The sequence below is a fragment of the Pan troglodytes genome, chromosome 5 (genome assembly GCF_028858775.2).
Source record: "Pan troglodytes isolate AG18354 chromosome 5, NHGRI_mPanTro3-v2.0_pri, whole genome shotgun sequence".
In the NCBI taxonomy this organism is placed as follows: Eukaryota; Metazoa; Chordata; class Mammalia; order Primates; family Hominidae; genus Pan; species Pan troglodytes.
Window position 1 is genome coordinate 155,139,352 of NC_072403.2, and position 13,977 is coordinate 155,153,328.

At 40.4% G+C, this 13,977-nt stretch overlaps 1 protein-coding gene across 4 annotated transcripts in view; it reads left to right on the forward strand.

Moving 5' to 3' along the window:
• Positions 1-13,977, forward strand: part of AIG1 (androgen induced 1) — a 328,654-nt gene that overhangs the window by 225,784 nt on the left and 88,893 nt on the right. For all 4 annotated transcript variants that reach the window (XM_016956404.4, XM_016956408.4, XM_009452118.5 and 1 more), the window contains one exon: positions 5,859-5,974. In XM_016956404.4, coding sequence (XP_016811893.2) covers positions 5,859-5,974 — 116 coding nt within the window. The remainder of the gene's footprint in view (positions 1-5,858; positions 5,975-13,977) is intronic.

Genomic DNA, 13,977 nt, shown 5'->3' on the forward strand with positions numbered 1-13,977 from the left:
AACTACAACTTATGAATAATCTATTCCAGTATACCCCAGTATGTAGGCTGTATAGCTCTTGAGTTTTGCAAGATAATTTATGTAGCACGGGGACGTGACATTAAATAATATTAAATTGCATAGTGAAAAGTTTATTCCCTCTGAATTATCTTTCAGTCCTTCTCATTCTGTTTAGGAGAGTCTCTCTTTCATGCCAGTATATCTTTTTTCTTTTCTTTTTTTTTTTTTTCTTTTTGAGACTGAGTCGCGCTCTGTCACCCAGGCTGCAGTGCGGTGGTGTGATCTCGGCTCACTGCAACCTCTGCCTCCCAGGTTCAAGTGATTCTCCTGCCTCAGCCTCCCAACTAGCTAGGATTACAGGCGCCTGCCACCAAGCCTGGCTAATTTTTGTTTTTTCAGTAGAGACGGGGTTTCGCCAAGTTGACCAGGCTGGTCTCGAACTCCTGACCTCAGGTGATCCGCCCGCCTCAGCCTCCCAAAGTGCTGGGATTACAGGCATGAGCCATTGTGTCCAGCTTCATGCCAGTATATCTTTAATGCCCCTCTATACTTACTAATGTCCTTATTTAACACAGATAGGGGAGGCCTCAAAATAATCTAATAAGATTAATTCACTTTTATTGTATTTTGTTTTTGTGGTTATCTTCTATTTATGACAAATGATATTCCATTTATGAGAGTTTACATACAGTTTTCCTTTAAGTACATTTATTTAAGAAAAATGTGAGTGAATTGGGTGAGAACTTTAAAAAAAAAATCAAGTAGCATGAACGGGGCCACAGTATGGCTTTTGTAGATTTTAAGCACTTTGTGTTAGTGAGTCCCTTCTTACATTAGTGTGTATGTGTGTATACGTACATGATGTTTTATGACAGCATTGGTATACAGATGAATATAATCTTCAACTCTGAAAGTTCGTTTTTTTCTTCTGATTCTAAAAGAAACTAAGACATTTTCATGGGCCCTGGCACTGTGGCTACTGTCCCTAAAGCATAGGTGGGTCAGCCCTGGCATGTGTTATAGCAAAACTCATTAGCTCTTCAGGAGAAGCACTAATTTAATCCAACTGCCTCATTTTACAAAGAATAATACTAAGCTTCACACATGTGTGAGAACCTGCAAGTCTGAGAGTGAGGAAGGACAAAATCAGAACTAGATCTCAGATGCCAGCCTCCTAATCTTTCCACTTCATTACACTGCTGTCTTCCTTTGAGCCTCTTCTGCAAAAGCCCTTTTTCTTGTCCCATCTGCTTCCGGGTCTTCACATCAGAATTAATCATGGGTCCTTCCGTGAATCCAGCCCCACCTCAGGTGTGAGGACTGCTCTGTGTGGAGGTGACACCCCCTTGTGGATCTCTTCTGCAAATAGACCTTTGTCACGGGAGGCTGGTCAGTTCACAGCCTCCATGGCAGTGGAGTCAGTTCACTCCGCTCCATCACGGGGGACCCACCAAGACCCCATTAAGAAAAGCACAAATGATGCAATAAATCAGGATAGATTTAGGCTTCGTTTTTTGGACACAATCTTCCAAATGATAGCTCCTCATTAAAACTAGCTAAAATGGATGATAGAGCTTGGGATAGGTTCACCACTTATATCCTAGACCAGTACTTTCTAGGATGGAGTTTATATGGAAGACCAAAGGTTTACTCCTTGGGCTGTCAACCTTCATTTTACTTAGCCCTTCAAACAAGTCAAGCCTTGTTTTTAACTCAGCTCCTGGGGAATTGTTCTGTTGACAACGTACTGCAGAAAACAGTCCAAACAATTCTTAAGAGCTAAGAGCCACCTTTGGTGACTAGACTTTGTAACCGTCTCATTTATCCAAGGTGGATCTACATCTACCTGAAAATACTGTAAGTTGTAAATGGTATTTGTGTTTGGGGAAACAGCAACAGATCATTCTTCAGCTCGCTTCCAGCCATCTGTAACTGTCATCATACCACTAGAAAGCTCTGACTTTCAAAAAGTAACAGATGCTGGTGAGGTTGCGAAGAAAAGGGAACACTTATACACTGTTGGTGGGAGTGTAATTCAACCCATTGTTGAAGGCAATATGACGATTCCTCAAAGAGCTAAAAGTAGAACTACCATTAGACCCAGCAATCCCATCACTGGGTACGTGCCCAGAAGAATAGAAATCATTCTACCATAAAGATATATGTGCACAAATGTTCATTGCAGCACCACTCACAATAGCGAAAACATGGAATCAACCTAAATGCCCATCAGTGACAGATTGGATAAGGAAAATGTGGTACCTGTACACCACAGAATACTATGCAGCCATAAAAAAGAGTGAGATCACGTCTTTTGCAGGAGCATGGATGGAGATGGAGGCTGTAATCCTTAGCAAACTAATGCAGGAACAGAAAACCAAACACCGCATGTTCTCACTTATAAGTGGGAGCTAAATGATAAGAACTTATGAACACAAAGAAGGAAATAACAGACACTGGGGTCTACTTGAGGGGGAGGTTGGGAGGAGGGAGAGGAGCAGAAAAGATAACTATTGGGTACTGGGCTTAATACCTGGGTGATGAGATAATACGTACAATGAACCCCCATGACGTGTGTTTACCTATGTAACAAACCTTCACGTGTATCCCCAAATCTAAAATAAAAGTTAAAAAAAAGTTCTGACTTTATGCTAGCTAATGTTATCGTTTATTATTATTGATTGGATAATATACCACAGGAAAAACATATTTAGCAAAAATCATTTTTTACAGTGAAGACCTTTTTATTTGTTTTGAGGCCCAACCAAAAAATAATTCCAATCTGTTGGGAGATAATGTAAGTGATCTGCAATTATGCACTTCTACAGGTTTATTGATTCAAACATTATTCAACTGTGATATCTTTTAAAAATATAATACTAATGCAGAAAAAAGAGCATGAGATTTGGAGGCATACAGAACTAGTTTTGTATCCTACCTCCAGACCTACTAGCTCTGTAATCTTAGGCAAGATAATTAACCTTTCTGAGCCTTTTTTGCCCCATCTGCAGAATGGAGTTAATAATATCCATATAAGATGTTGTTTTGAAGATTAAATTATCTGGAAAAATATTGACTGAGTACCTCTCTTGTGCCAGGTTCTTTTCTAAGTGCTGCAGATACCACAGTGAGCAAAACACTAAGAGTGCTGTTCTTATGCAATGATGATTTTAACTGGAGTTAAATATTTCCCTCCTGGTTCTTAAGTCATTGAAGCAGAGTATTGCCTGAGAATGGGTTGGAACTGGATTTCATGTAGCTGTAGTTCTAAAATAATTATCTCTCTTGCTGCTATAGATTTTAAGTTATAACTCAACTGCTAAAGGTTACTTATTCAGCAGGACCATTCATAGTTTTTTACCATTCTTTTAGTTCACAAAACTTTAGTTATCTGTAAGGCAACATTTATATTTGCAGTAGATATTTTCTGCTAATTTATGTTTGTTAATACATACTATGTATAAATACACATAATTTGCATTATAAATTTCTAGAGAGGGAGATACACAGTCTTTAGTGCATGAAAATTCCAAATGATAAGCTGTTATGACATAGAAAAACCTTCTACTAAGATTTGCCACTGGACAAACCTGCACATGCACAGCTAGCCACAAAAAGATCTTTTGTCTGTGGTTATGTCACTGATGGGGCAAGTTGCTCCTGTTTAGTGGTGATGACACCAATGATGAAGTGATCTAGAAAGATATTCCTTTTTCAAATTGATTTTCTTCCTGGAATGGTTTAAAGTACACCCTGATTCTCCCAGATACATCTGATCATCAGCAAGTATCAGATGTCCTATCTGGAAGATATGCATACATTTTATCACTTTCCTTGATAAAATAATGACAACTGAATAAGCATATTCTGATTGGTTATTTATACAACCAATATATATTTATTTAAAAATGGAGGATTTTCTACTTCATTTGGAGCAATGAATGAAGGGTAGAACTTAAGAAATTTATTAATATCAGTGATCCAAAAGTAATGTCATTGTCATTTATGATCCACACAGGCCCTCAGGGTCAGCATTATCATCAGTGTAAAGGTTTGATCTGCAGGTATTTTTCTTTTATGTAAGATTTGATAAGACATAGCCTTATTGCTAGCTGTATATTTGAATTTTGCGTGAATGCACCATTGTAAAACTATTGTTGCCATCTCAAACTGTTGGCGACATTCCAGGCCGATGTCATCTGAGGTAACTAGATTATAATGAAAAACCAATAGATCTTTAAAATGCATACTGTCTCTGTACTAGCACACATGTACATTGGCTTGCATGACTTTCTTCAGAGCTAATTATACTGTTTTAAAAAAATAGTAATAAAGAAGATAGAAGATAAAGAAATATAAAGCTACCCAACTGTGGAATCACTCACCTGATTTTCTCAGAATGCCACACTCTAATTACTAATGTATTGGCAGTCAGCACAGTTATCTAGAGGAGAATGTTTAAGGCAAAGATCATCCACTGTCTTAATATTTCTTACAAAATCATGTCTTTCTATTTTTTTCTAGGAATATAAACAATAGGTTGCTCCTAAGATGTTCATTTAGATATCCCCAACATGCCTTTTGCCTGCCAAGGCCTACTTGCCACCTGGTTCTATTTTGCTAGAATACTTATTAGACTTTGAAAATCATAATATTCAATTTCCTGCCTTTTCCTTGAATACACAAATAATACAGGAAGAGCAAGGCAACGATTCTTTCACGGCTGTTTAGGAAGTACTAAATAGAATTTAAACCTGCTGATGGGTCAGTTTTCAGTTCTGCCATCTTTATACTCTTGAGAAAGTCTCCAGTATTGGAAGGTAAATATATATCCTGGCCCAGTTTTATCTTAGAAACTCTTTGTTCCTTTTATCTGTCCACTAAATTTCAAAACCAAGGGCATTTGAATATCTGAAAGGTTTAAGAATTTTAGTTTCCTTTCTTCTTACCTATAGATGGGATAAATTTCATCTCCATCCTGTTCCAATAAACTTAGTGTCTAGAGTAATCACTGAATCAGAAAAACAAAAAGATGTTCTACTCAGCTTCTTGGGATTCTGCCTTCAGACATCATGTCTAAATTCATGCACTACTGGTCCAAACTGGCACACCATTTCTGGAAGCTAATTTGGCGTTGTTTGCTAACCTGCTGCTCGTGCACACATAATTTGGCATTATTTATCAACAGCCTTAAAATCATATAGCCTTTGACAATAAAAACATAATTTAACATTTGGACAAAGAGTTCTACGAAAGATGTTCATCATGATGTTTTTAATAAATGAAAGGTTGAAAATCTTTTGCATCTTGATATCCAAGAACAAGAATTGGTTAAATAAATCTTAGTATATCCATATAATGGAGTTCTCCAAAGCTATGGTCAAGACCGATGTTCTGGAAGAATTTCTAAACTACCATATCAAAAATTCTCATGCTGCAATATTATGATAAAAATCCAAAACAGAATTGCACACACAGTATGATATTAACTGTGTTTAAGTAATATGAACAGGGAGGGAAAAAATGGGATGTACACCAAAATGTTAACAGTGGTGATTGTTATTCCTTTCTTTGGTTCCAGTTTTTTCTTAGACATTTTTCTAGGTTATCAAAATTCTCTGTAATGGGCATAAAATACAATAAAATTTCAAAAATTAAGATACAGAAGAAAAATATTAATGGAGCAATCAACGCACTATGTGGTTTTACGTCCATTCTACTTCTTTGGCGAGCCATAGACTTCTTTCTGCCTGACACTTTCCTAGGAATTTATAGTGTGCATTCTCCTACTGGCGAAAAAACAACTAGAGAGAGACAATGATAGCAATCTGTGTCACCTAGTCTCTGTTATTTTCCAGCACACGACGGTTCTGCCCTTTATATTAATCGAGATGAGGACATCGCACCATCAGTATCCCAGCAGGAGCAGCGGACTCACCGCCATATGTACCTTCTCTGTTGGCTATATATTATGGTAAGGACCATGCCTGCTGGGCTTTCTTATTGTATTAGATTTTGCACTGCTACATTTGGGCACATATTTCATTATGGATATAATCACTAACAGATTCACGCTGTGTGCCTCATTTGGTCCAAGACCTGGGCTTTGTCTCGTTTCCCCAGATGCTTGTATTTTTAGAAAGTATATGCCAAACCTCACACAACAGGAATTTGTTGAACAATCCCATGTAAGCAGTGGTTCTTCCAAGGCTACATTTTTCAACTCTTTTTCAAACTAAATGTTTTTGTTGGACACCGGTTTTATTGCTTAAGGGCTTTTTTGTTTGGGATTTTGTTGTTGTTGCTTTTGTTGGGGGCAGGGGAGTTGCAGCAAACACAAATGAGAACAGAAGTGACCTCTTAGAGCAATGACTTAAAACTTACTAGGAAACAAGTGAAAATGTACATTTTCCCTGGTCCATTTAAAACCTACTCCAGAATTAACTGTTACATGGAGAATGCATTAAACTGTTCTGTTTTTAAATATTGGGATAAATAAACCACAAGAAATCTTCATTTGATCTATTGTGCACAATTCAGATCCAAGTGTGAGGTGCCAAATTTATCTGATAAAAGAATTTTTGCCTGGCGAGTCTACTTCACATTAATTTCAGTTCTTATCAGGTTTTTAACACTTCAAAAATTATTTATCTTAACACAGAGAATTTCTTATTTCTCTTTATAATTCCAAGTCCTCTTTGACATATTAACACGCACAGAGGAGGTCCCTCCTGCCAGCATTTCTGCCTCTTGGGACTCTTTTGTCCTGAGTTCTGGATCACCATCCCCTCCTTTAAGCCCAAAGGACTGGATAGTGTTCTTCCAAAAACCCCTCAATTGTACTTAATCCCCCCAAATCCTAGAGCTCTTTGGGAGGCCCTATCTCCATGGAGCATCTTGCTCCAGCTGGAGTTGAAAAATAAAATAAAGGTCACTACAGTACATGACACACTTTGCATAAACAATCACATGATGCCCCAAATCTGAGCAGAAAGGAGATTTGCTTCAGGAAGTCACACCCTGTGGCTGGATATAAGGGGACATCCAGAGGATGTACATGTGGACAAGCATGAGCCACCGCGTCCAGCTGGGAGGAGCTTTACGACCATGTGGTAAAGCTCCTCTCAGCTGGGTGCTGTGGCTCACGCTTGTAATCCCAGCACTTTGGGACGCCCAGGCAGGCAGATCACTTGAGACCAGGAGTTCGAGACCAGTCTTGTCAACATGGTGAAACCCCATCTCTACTAAAAATACAAAAAATTAGCCAGGTGTGGTGGTGGGCGCCTGTAATCCCACCTACTCGGGAGGCTGAGGTGTTAAGAATCTCTTGAACCCGGGAGACAGAAGTTGCAGCGAGCCGAGATCACGCAACTGCACTCCACCCTGTCTCAAAAATAAATAAATAAATAAATAAGCTTCTCCCATTGGCCCCTCCATCGACTAGTAAAGACCACTTGCAAGGACTAGGGAAGTATTTGTTTTCCTAATTACTTTCTAAGTTTTTTGCCTCGTCCAAAACCTTAAGTGTTGACTTTCTCTGATAAAAAATGTCCAAATGATCAGAACTCACACCTGCAATATGACTAAAGTTGTGTCTTAAAAATAGATTTATGTGCTTTATACATATGAACTTATATTCAAATGAGTGTTATCTTTCAGAATAGTCAAGTAGGGAGGCTGCACAATTATTCCAGGGATGCCACAGATGTTTAAAACATACCTGGAACTGCCTATAGCCATAGTTTAAAAATCAGTCTCGCATCCCACCCCCACCCCAAATACGGTCTTGTTACTTTGCACTCATATTTGCTTACCTGTGGAAAAGGCAAGTTCTTTACTCTGGGAACTCTAGGTATATTTCTGCAAATTCATTTATATGCTATTAAATTATCTGCATCTTGTAGAGCCCCAGAGATTTCAGGAACTATGTACTTTCTGATGGCCTGTCTTCCATTGTGGGTAGAATCAGTCCACGTTCCAAAGAGACACATGGGAAATACCACATAGTCCTCATTATAGACCCCCAAGATCCCTCATTAAAATGAAGCATTACTCATGCTCTGCATGCCAAGTGAGGCTTGCCAGCTCTGCGTACTCCCTAAGCAAACCAGTACTTGTTTGGACATGTATTTACATTAACCAGTGAATTCTCTCAGATTTGTTCTGAGAAAGCATTCAAAGTAGACTTTTTCCTTTGGTGTTCTGCCCTGGGCATTCATAACTGTGCCAAATGCTAAACAATGGCCCTCACGTCATGTCCCATTATGTAAATCCAAGATTTTAATTGTTATCAAAAAGGTACTGGCTTTGCTTCCTTTCAGACTATGTTAGGGCCGACATACCAGTGACACAACAGCCAAAGGTTCGGGATATGAAATCTTTTGATAGCATACCAGGGTTGTAACTGGACATTCCAGAGCCCCATGCCAAGATGAAAGAAAGCATTCCTCTCATCACATGTAAATTATAAAAGAAATAGATGGCCTGTGCAATACTGAGTAAGGTTGAGCTAAATCTATACCTCAGGGGCTGACCAGGCTGGCTGGCTGTTTTGCTGGGACTCTAACTTGCTATCCAGTGGCCCTCCTCATTTGAATCTATTCTCTTCCCAGGTTTGGGTAGTGAGAGTAGAGAAAGTAAGGGATACCTGGACTTTCCCCACTGACTGGTTCCCATTGAGCTCCCATTCTCGGTGGTTCTGTTTCCCAGCCCCGTTGCAGTCCTCCCCAAGCTTAGCATCTAAAGGCCATCCCGGTCTCCTTCCGTGATGACTTCTGCCTCCCTGCCATGTTTCTCTTTCCCCCAGCCCAAACATCACCTGTCCATTTGTGGGAAGCTCTTAACTCCTTTCCTGGACACCCCCCTCCATCATCAACCCTCCCACACACACATTTCTCTGCACCCCGTTTGTGAGATTTTCCTTAATCAATGAGAGGACCCTTAGCATTCCGGATACATACAGAGGTCTCCTTGGTGTCTGATATAAGAGTTTAAGTATCAGGAATCATAATGGGTACCATTCCTTTGAGCCAGACACTGTGCCAAGTTCAGTTCAAATATTATCTTATTTAGTTCCCCAAACAGTCCTTAGAGATAGGCATGATCTTGCCCATTTTACAGGGAAGTATGCTGAAGTTTAGAAAGAGTACATGACTTGCCCAGGGTGAGCCACTGGACTCTTGCCAGAACTACGGTGCAAGCCCCAGTGTGTGGCTGCAGATTGTAGTCTGTTAACCAGACCCTCCACTGCCCTGGCTGTGTGAAGAGTAACTCTATGAATGAACATAGTGAGTTTTTTATTTTGTTTAGAAGAAATACATAAGAACCAGCCAAGCCTGGTAGCTGAGGCCACTTTCTGGGTTGGAAACATTTCTAGGCTTTAGCTTAATCAGAAGTAAAACAGAGAGGAGGACAGAATGTACCCCATAGTTGGAAAGACACTGTTATTGTATATAAAGCCCATAGAACAATGCCTGACTACAGTAAAAAAAAAAAAAAAAAAAATCTATATTTGCTATTTATCAGTCCTGAGATGCTTCTCAACAAATAGTAGTATAAACAGTAATGTTTTCTTTTCAAGGCTTGAGAATTTTAGTTACCATAAGTGTTTTCTCTTCTTTTTACTCATTCTGGATCACTTGCACAAAATGAAAAACAATTTTAATAGTCATAAACAACTCTAAGGGATATGAAAATATCTTTTTTTTAATTATAAAAGAATGATTAGGAAATCTTACAGGGGTGCTGGGTAACACAGGGAGCTTTAAGATCATGGGCTCCTGACTCATGTCACCTTCTAGTTGACATGTATAAAAGAGAAGACATCTTTGCTCCACCTGGTGCAGCCGTCTGGGGCTGAATCTTTTCCCGGGCTGGCTCCACCCTCACTTCCAAGCACCTGGAATCCTTGTCTCTGCAGTTCTGCTGCTTCTCATTGCTCTGCCTTTCAGTCTGCAAGATACAGAAAGAGGAAACCAACTCAGACCCTAGGAAATGCACACCCTCAAAGCTTCAAGAATGGTCTCTCTCCTAAGGAGTCTTCTTCCAGCCCCTGGCTATTCTCCCCTCCTTCAGGGGTTTCTCATTCAATCAGAGCCCATGTGAGATCTCAGAAGCCATGTATAATACGTGCTGATCTCTCAACCCAGGACACATCAAGAGCAAGTAGGCCTTAGGGAAGGGGACAAAATGGATCCTGGGTGTTTCCACTTATGGATAAATATTCCTTGTCAACTGCTGTGAGTGTATTTAAAGCAAAATAGAGATGTCTGTTGTCTCTGCACCCTAGTGGTTTTAAACAAATTCCATATTCCAAATCTCATTTCCCCAAATGTGTTCATTGAATAACTTTCCAACACAGAAAATAAAACAAAGTCAAGTCAGAATTGTTAATGGAAAAAGCAAACTCTGTAAAATATTTAAAGAGGTTTATTCTGAGGCAATATGAGTGACCATGGCCCAGGGAACAGTCTCAAGAGGTCCTGAGAAAGTGTGCCCAAGATGGTTGGGTTACAGTTTGGTTTTATACATTTTAAAGAGACAGAAGTTACAAGCAAAGACATAAATCTATACCTGTAAGGTATGCATTGATTTGACCTGAAAAGGTAGGATGTCTCAAAGAAGTAGTGGGTGGTTACAAGTCATAGGTGAATTCAAAGATTTTTGTGGTTGGGAGTTGTTTGAAAGAGTTAAGCTTTGTCCAAAGACTTTAAGTCAGTAGAAAGAAATGCTTGAGTTAAGATAAGGGAGGTTGTGGAGACCAAGGTTCTTGTTATGTAGATGAAGCCTCATACGTGGCAGCCTTCAGAGAGAATGGATGGTAAATGTCTCTTTTCAGACCCTAAATGGCATCAGGCTCTTTGTTAATCTCTCCTAGATCCAGGAAGGTCCTGGCTGTATTAATGGAGACTGTCTACAAATGCAAAGATCCCCCACAAAAGATGGCTCTGCAGAGCCATTTCAAAATATGTCAAAGAAATATATTTTGGGCTAAAATATGTTTGATTTCCTTCAGGACCTCCCATCTGTTATGTGATGCCACATCAAAATCAGGTTGAAATTTGGAATCTTATTGCCCCAAAGAGTTTGTTTTGTCAGTCTTATGATCTCTATTTTAATGTTAATCCTGGTCAGTTATGCCTAAACTCCAAAAAGGAGAGGGTACAATTAGGCATGTCTAACCTGCCTTCCCCTAATGGCTGTGAGTTCCATTTTTCAGGTTTCTCTAGGGTCCCCTTGGCCCAGAGGGGGTCCATTCAGTTGGTTGAGAGGCTTAAAATTTTATTTTTAGTTTACAGAATGAAGTATGTTCATTCTTTTATGATCATTCCTAAATTATTTCATGTCAAAATTCTATCTCCCACAAAATTTGATTATCTCCTAACTGGGCAATTTTGGATGATTTTTTTGGCTTCTTGTTGAAATGTTTTTGTACCTCAAGTTTCTGCTGGAAACATACATTATTTTTTATTTACATACAGTATTTGTAAGCCAGAGAAAAAATTCTCAAAAATAAAAATAAGAGTGTACTCAAATTTTAACGTCTTAGAATTTTTAGCCATGAATGAGTAAAATTTTTAGGAAAAAATGTGTACCCTCCTTACTAAGAAAATGAAATTTTAGACCACATTCAATTCCTTCCATTTAATCAGATGTTTCTTCACCAGTTAAACAAATCTGGCCGACACGTGTTCTTTGACCAGCAGATGACATTTTTCTCTATTCAACTTGAATCTTTCACTCCACCATAGCTGTTGACTTTTACATCTGTAATGGTTTGTGTACATCTTTCTGATTTTCTGGCATTGGAGAACCGAGTCCAAGATGAATGAAGGTGATAATGTTACTGGCGGCATATAGGTATGGGTCTGCAGCAACCTCAGTTCTTGCCTCCTCAGAGGAAATAATTTGACCAAGGGGCATAAGGCAGAGTGAGACTGAAGCAAGTTTTAGAACAGGAGTAAAAGTTTATTTAAAAGCTTTAGAGCAGGAATGAAAGGAAGTAAAGAACACTTGGAAGAGGGTCAAGTGGGCAACTTGGGAGATCAAGTGTGCAGTTTGACCCTTTGACCTGGTGTTTTATGTGTTGGCATGCTTCCGGGGTCTTGTGTTCCTTTCTCCCTGATTCTTTCCTTGGAGTGGGCTGCCCACATGCACAGTGGCCTGCCAGCACTTGGCAGGGGCCGCATACGCGGTGTGTTTACCGGAGTTGCGCACATGCTCACTTGAAGCATTCTTCCCTTACCAGTTGAATGCTCCTGGAAAGTCATATACCAATTAAACTCCACCATTTTTCCTCTTAGTGTGCATGACTGAGCCCACTCACCCAACTCCTGAGATCTTATCAGGAAGCTGTTGATCATGAGCTTTAGGTGTCTTTCTCTATTAGGAGACTGCCTTTCACTGGTGCCAGCTGCAACCAATTATTATTTTAGAGAGGCAGTTTTAACAACAACCAACTGACCATCACCTGATGGTTGCCTGACATTCTTGTTTGTTGGGGGGTGGCAGGGGGATGCTCTCCTGCCCTTTCACGTCTGACTAGCTACCTGCTGTAACAATAGGTATCTCACATTCTGAAGAGAGCTACCTTTCTTGGGGCTTACAAGAGACAGCCGAAGGACTCTGCTCACTTACTATCACCAAGGCCATCCATGCTTCACTATGCCCATCTTCCCCACCCTCTTCCCAAGATGGGGAAGAGGGACAGGGTCTTTGCAGTCTTGAGTTTTGGATCTAGGGGAGCTGTTGGGGGAAGGAAGGGACTCTCCACACTGACCAAAGCCAAGTGTGAGGCTCTAAGAGAATCCCTGGTAAATAATAGCGATGAGGCAGGAATTTAGGAAGCTGACTCGTTAGCCTTCCTTATATCTCCTATTTAAGCAAGGAAAAGAGTCTTGGAAGGATATGGCAGGGCAGAGGGAGGGGAAGCTGTAAAGCCGCCTGTGATCCCATCATTGTACATGTCAAAGTTTCTTGTAGATCTGGTTTGACATAGAGGAAGGTTGCTGGAGTTGAGCTGTCTTGATGGTGGCCCACCCAAGAAAGAATGGCTCCTGGGCAAGGGTTTTCCAGCAGCAGGAAACCATGGGGTGTGCTGCCCTGGACAGGAGCCAGGGGGTGTTAAAGAGGTCTAGCTGGAGCCAGCCAGATCCCCCACATAAGGAAGCTCTTCATTTCAGAAACCCTTCAGAGACCCCTGCAAACCTCACACGTATGCACCCGACGCAGAGGTGAGCACCTGGACTTCAGCCTCACAGCACTAATCAGTGGGAAGCAGGGATTTGCCAATGACAGGGAAAGCCCCTTGCATAAGCACAGGCAGTGAAGTCAGAAGATAGTCATCCTTCTTCCATTTCCCCCGCCAGAAAGGAAAGAGGCATCTCAGAACCCGTCCACGTCCTCCTCTTCTACTTCAGGGTCTTGGAGTGCATGGAATAAATAAGTAAACCCCCCTCCCATTCAGGGTTCCAGCAATAAGCCTGCTGTGTTCAAGGAAAGGAGAAGGCCACTGTGTGTTGAAGCAGAGTGAGGGAGAGTGCACAGAGCTCCTAGGGTGAGGGAAGGAGAGCATTAGAGGCCACTGGAAAGACTGTCCTTAATTCAAATTGGCAGTCATTGGAAGGTTTGGACAGAGACTTGACATGAACTGAGACATTTCTAAGGAATCACTTTGGCCAATGTGTTAAGAGTGGATTGAAGGCAAGGGTAGAACAAGGAGAAGAGAAGAGAAGGCTATAGAAGAAATCCTGATACGAGATGAAGTGGCCTGGACCCTGGTGGTAGAAATGGCGTTAATAGGATTCTGGATATATTTTGAAGGTAGAGTCAATAGGATTTCCTGGCCAAATTTAAATTAAACTCTGGACTCAGCCCCTTTAATAATGTTTAACCTTGGTATGGAAGGCAAAATAATGCTCACCACAAACCCCCAAAGATATCCACATCCTAAAATCCCCAGAACTTGTGGATATGTTC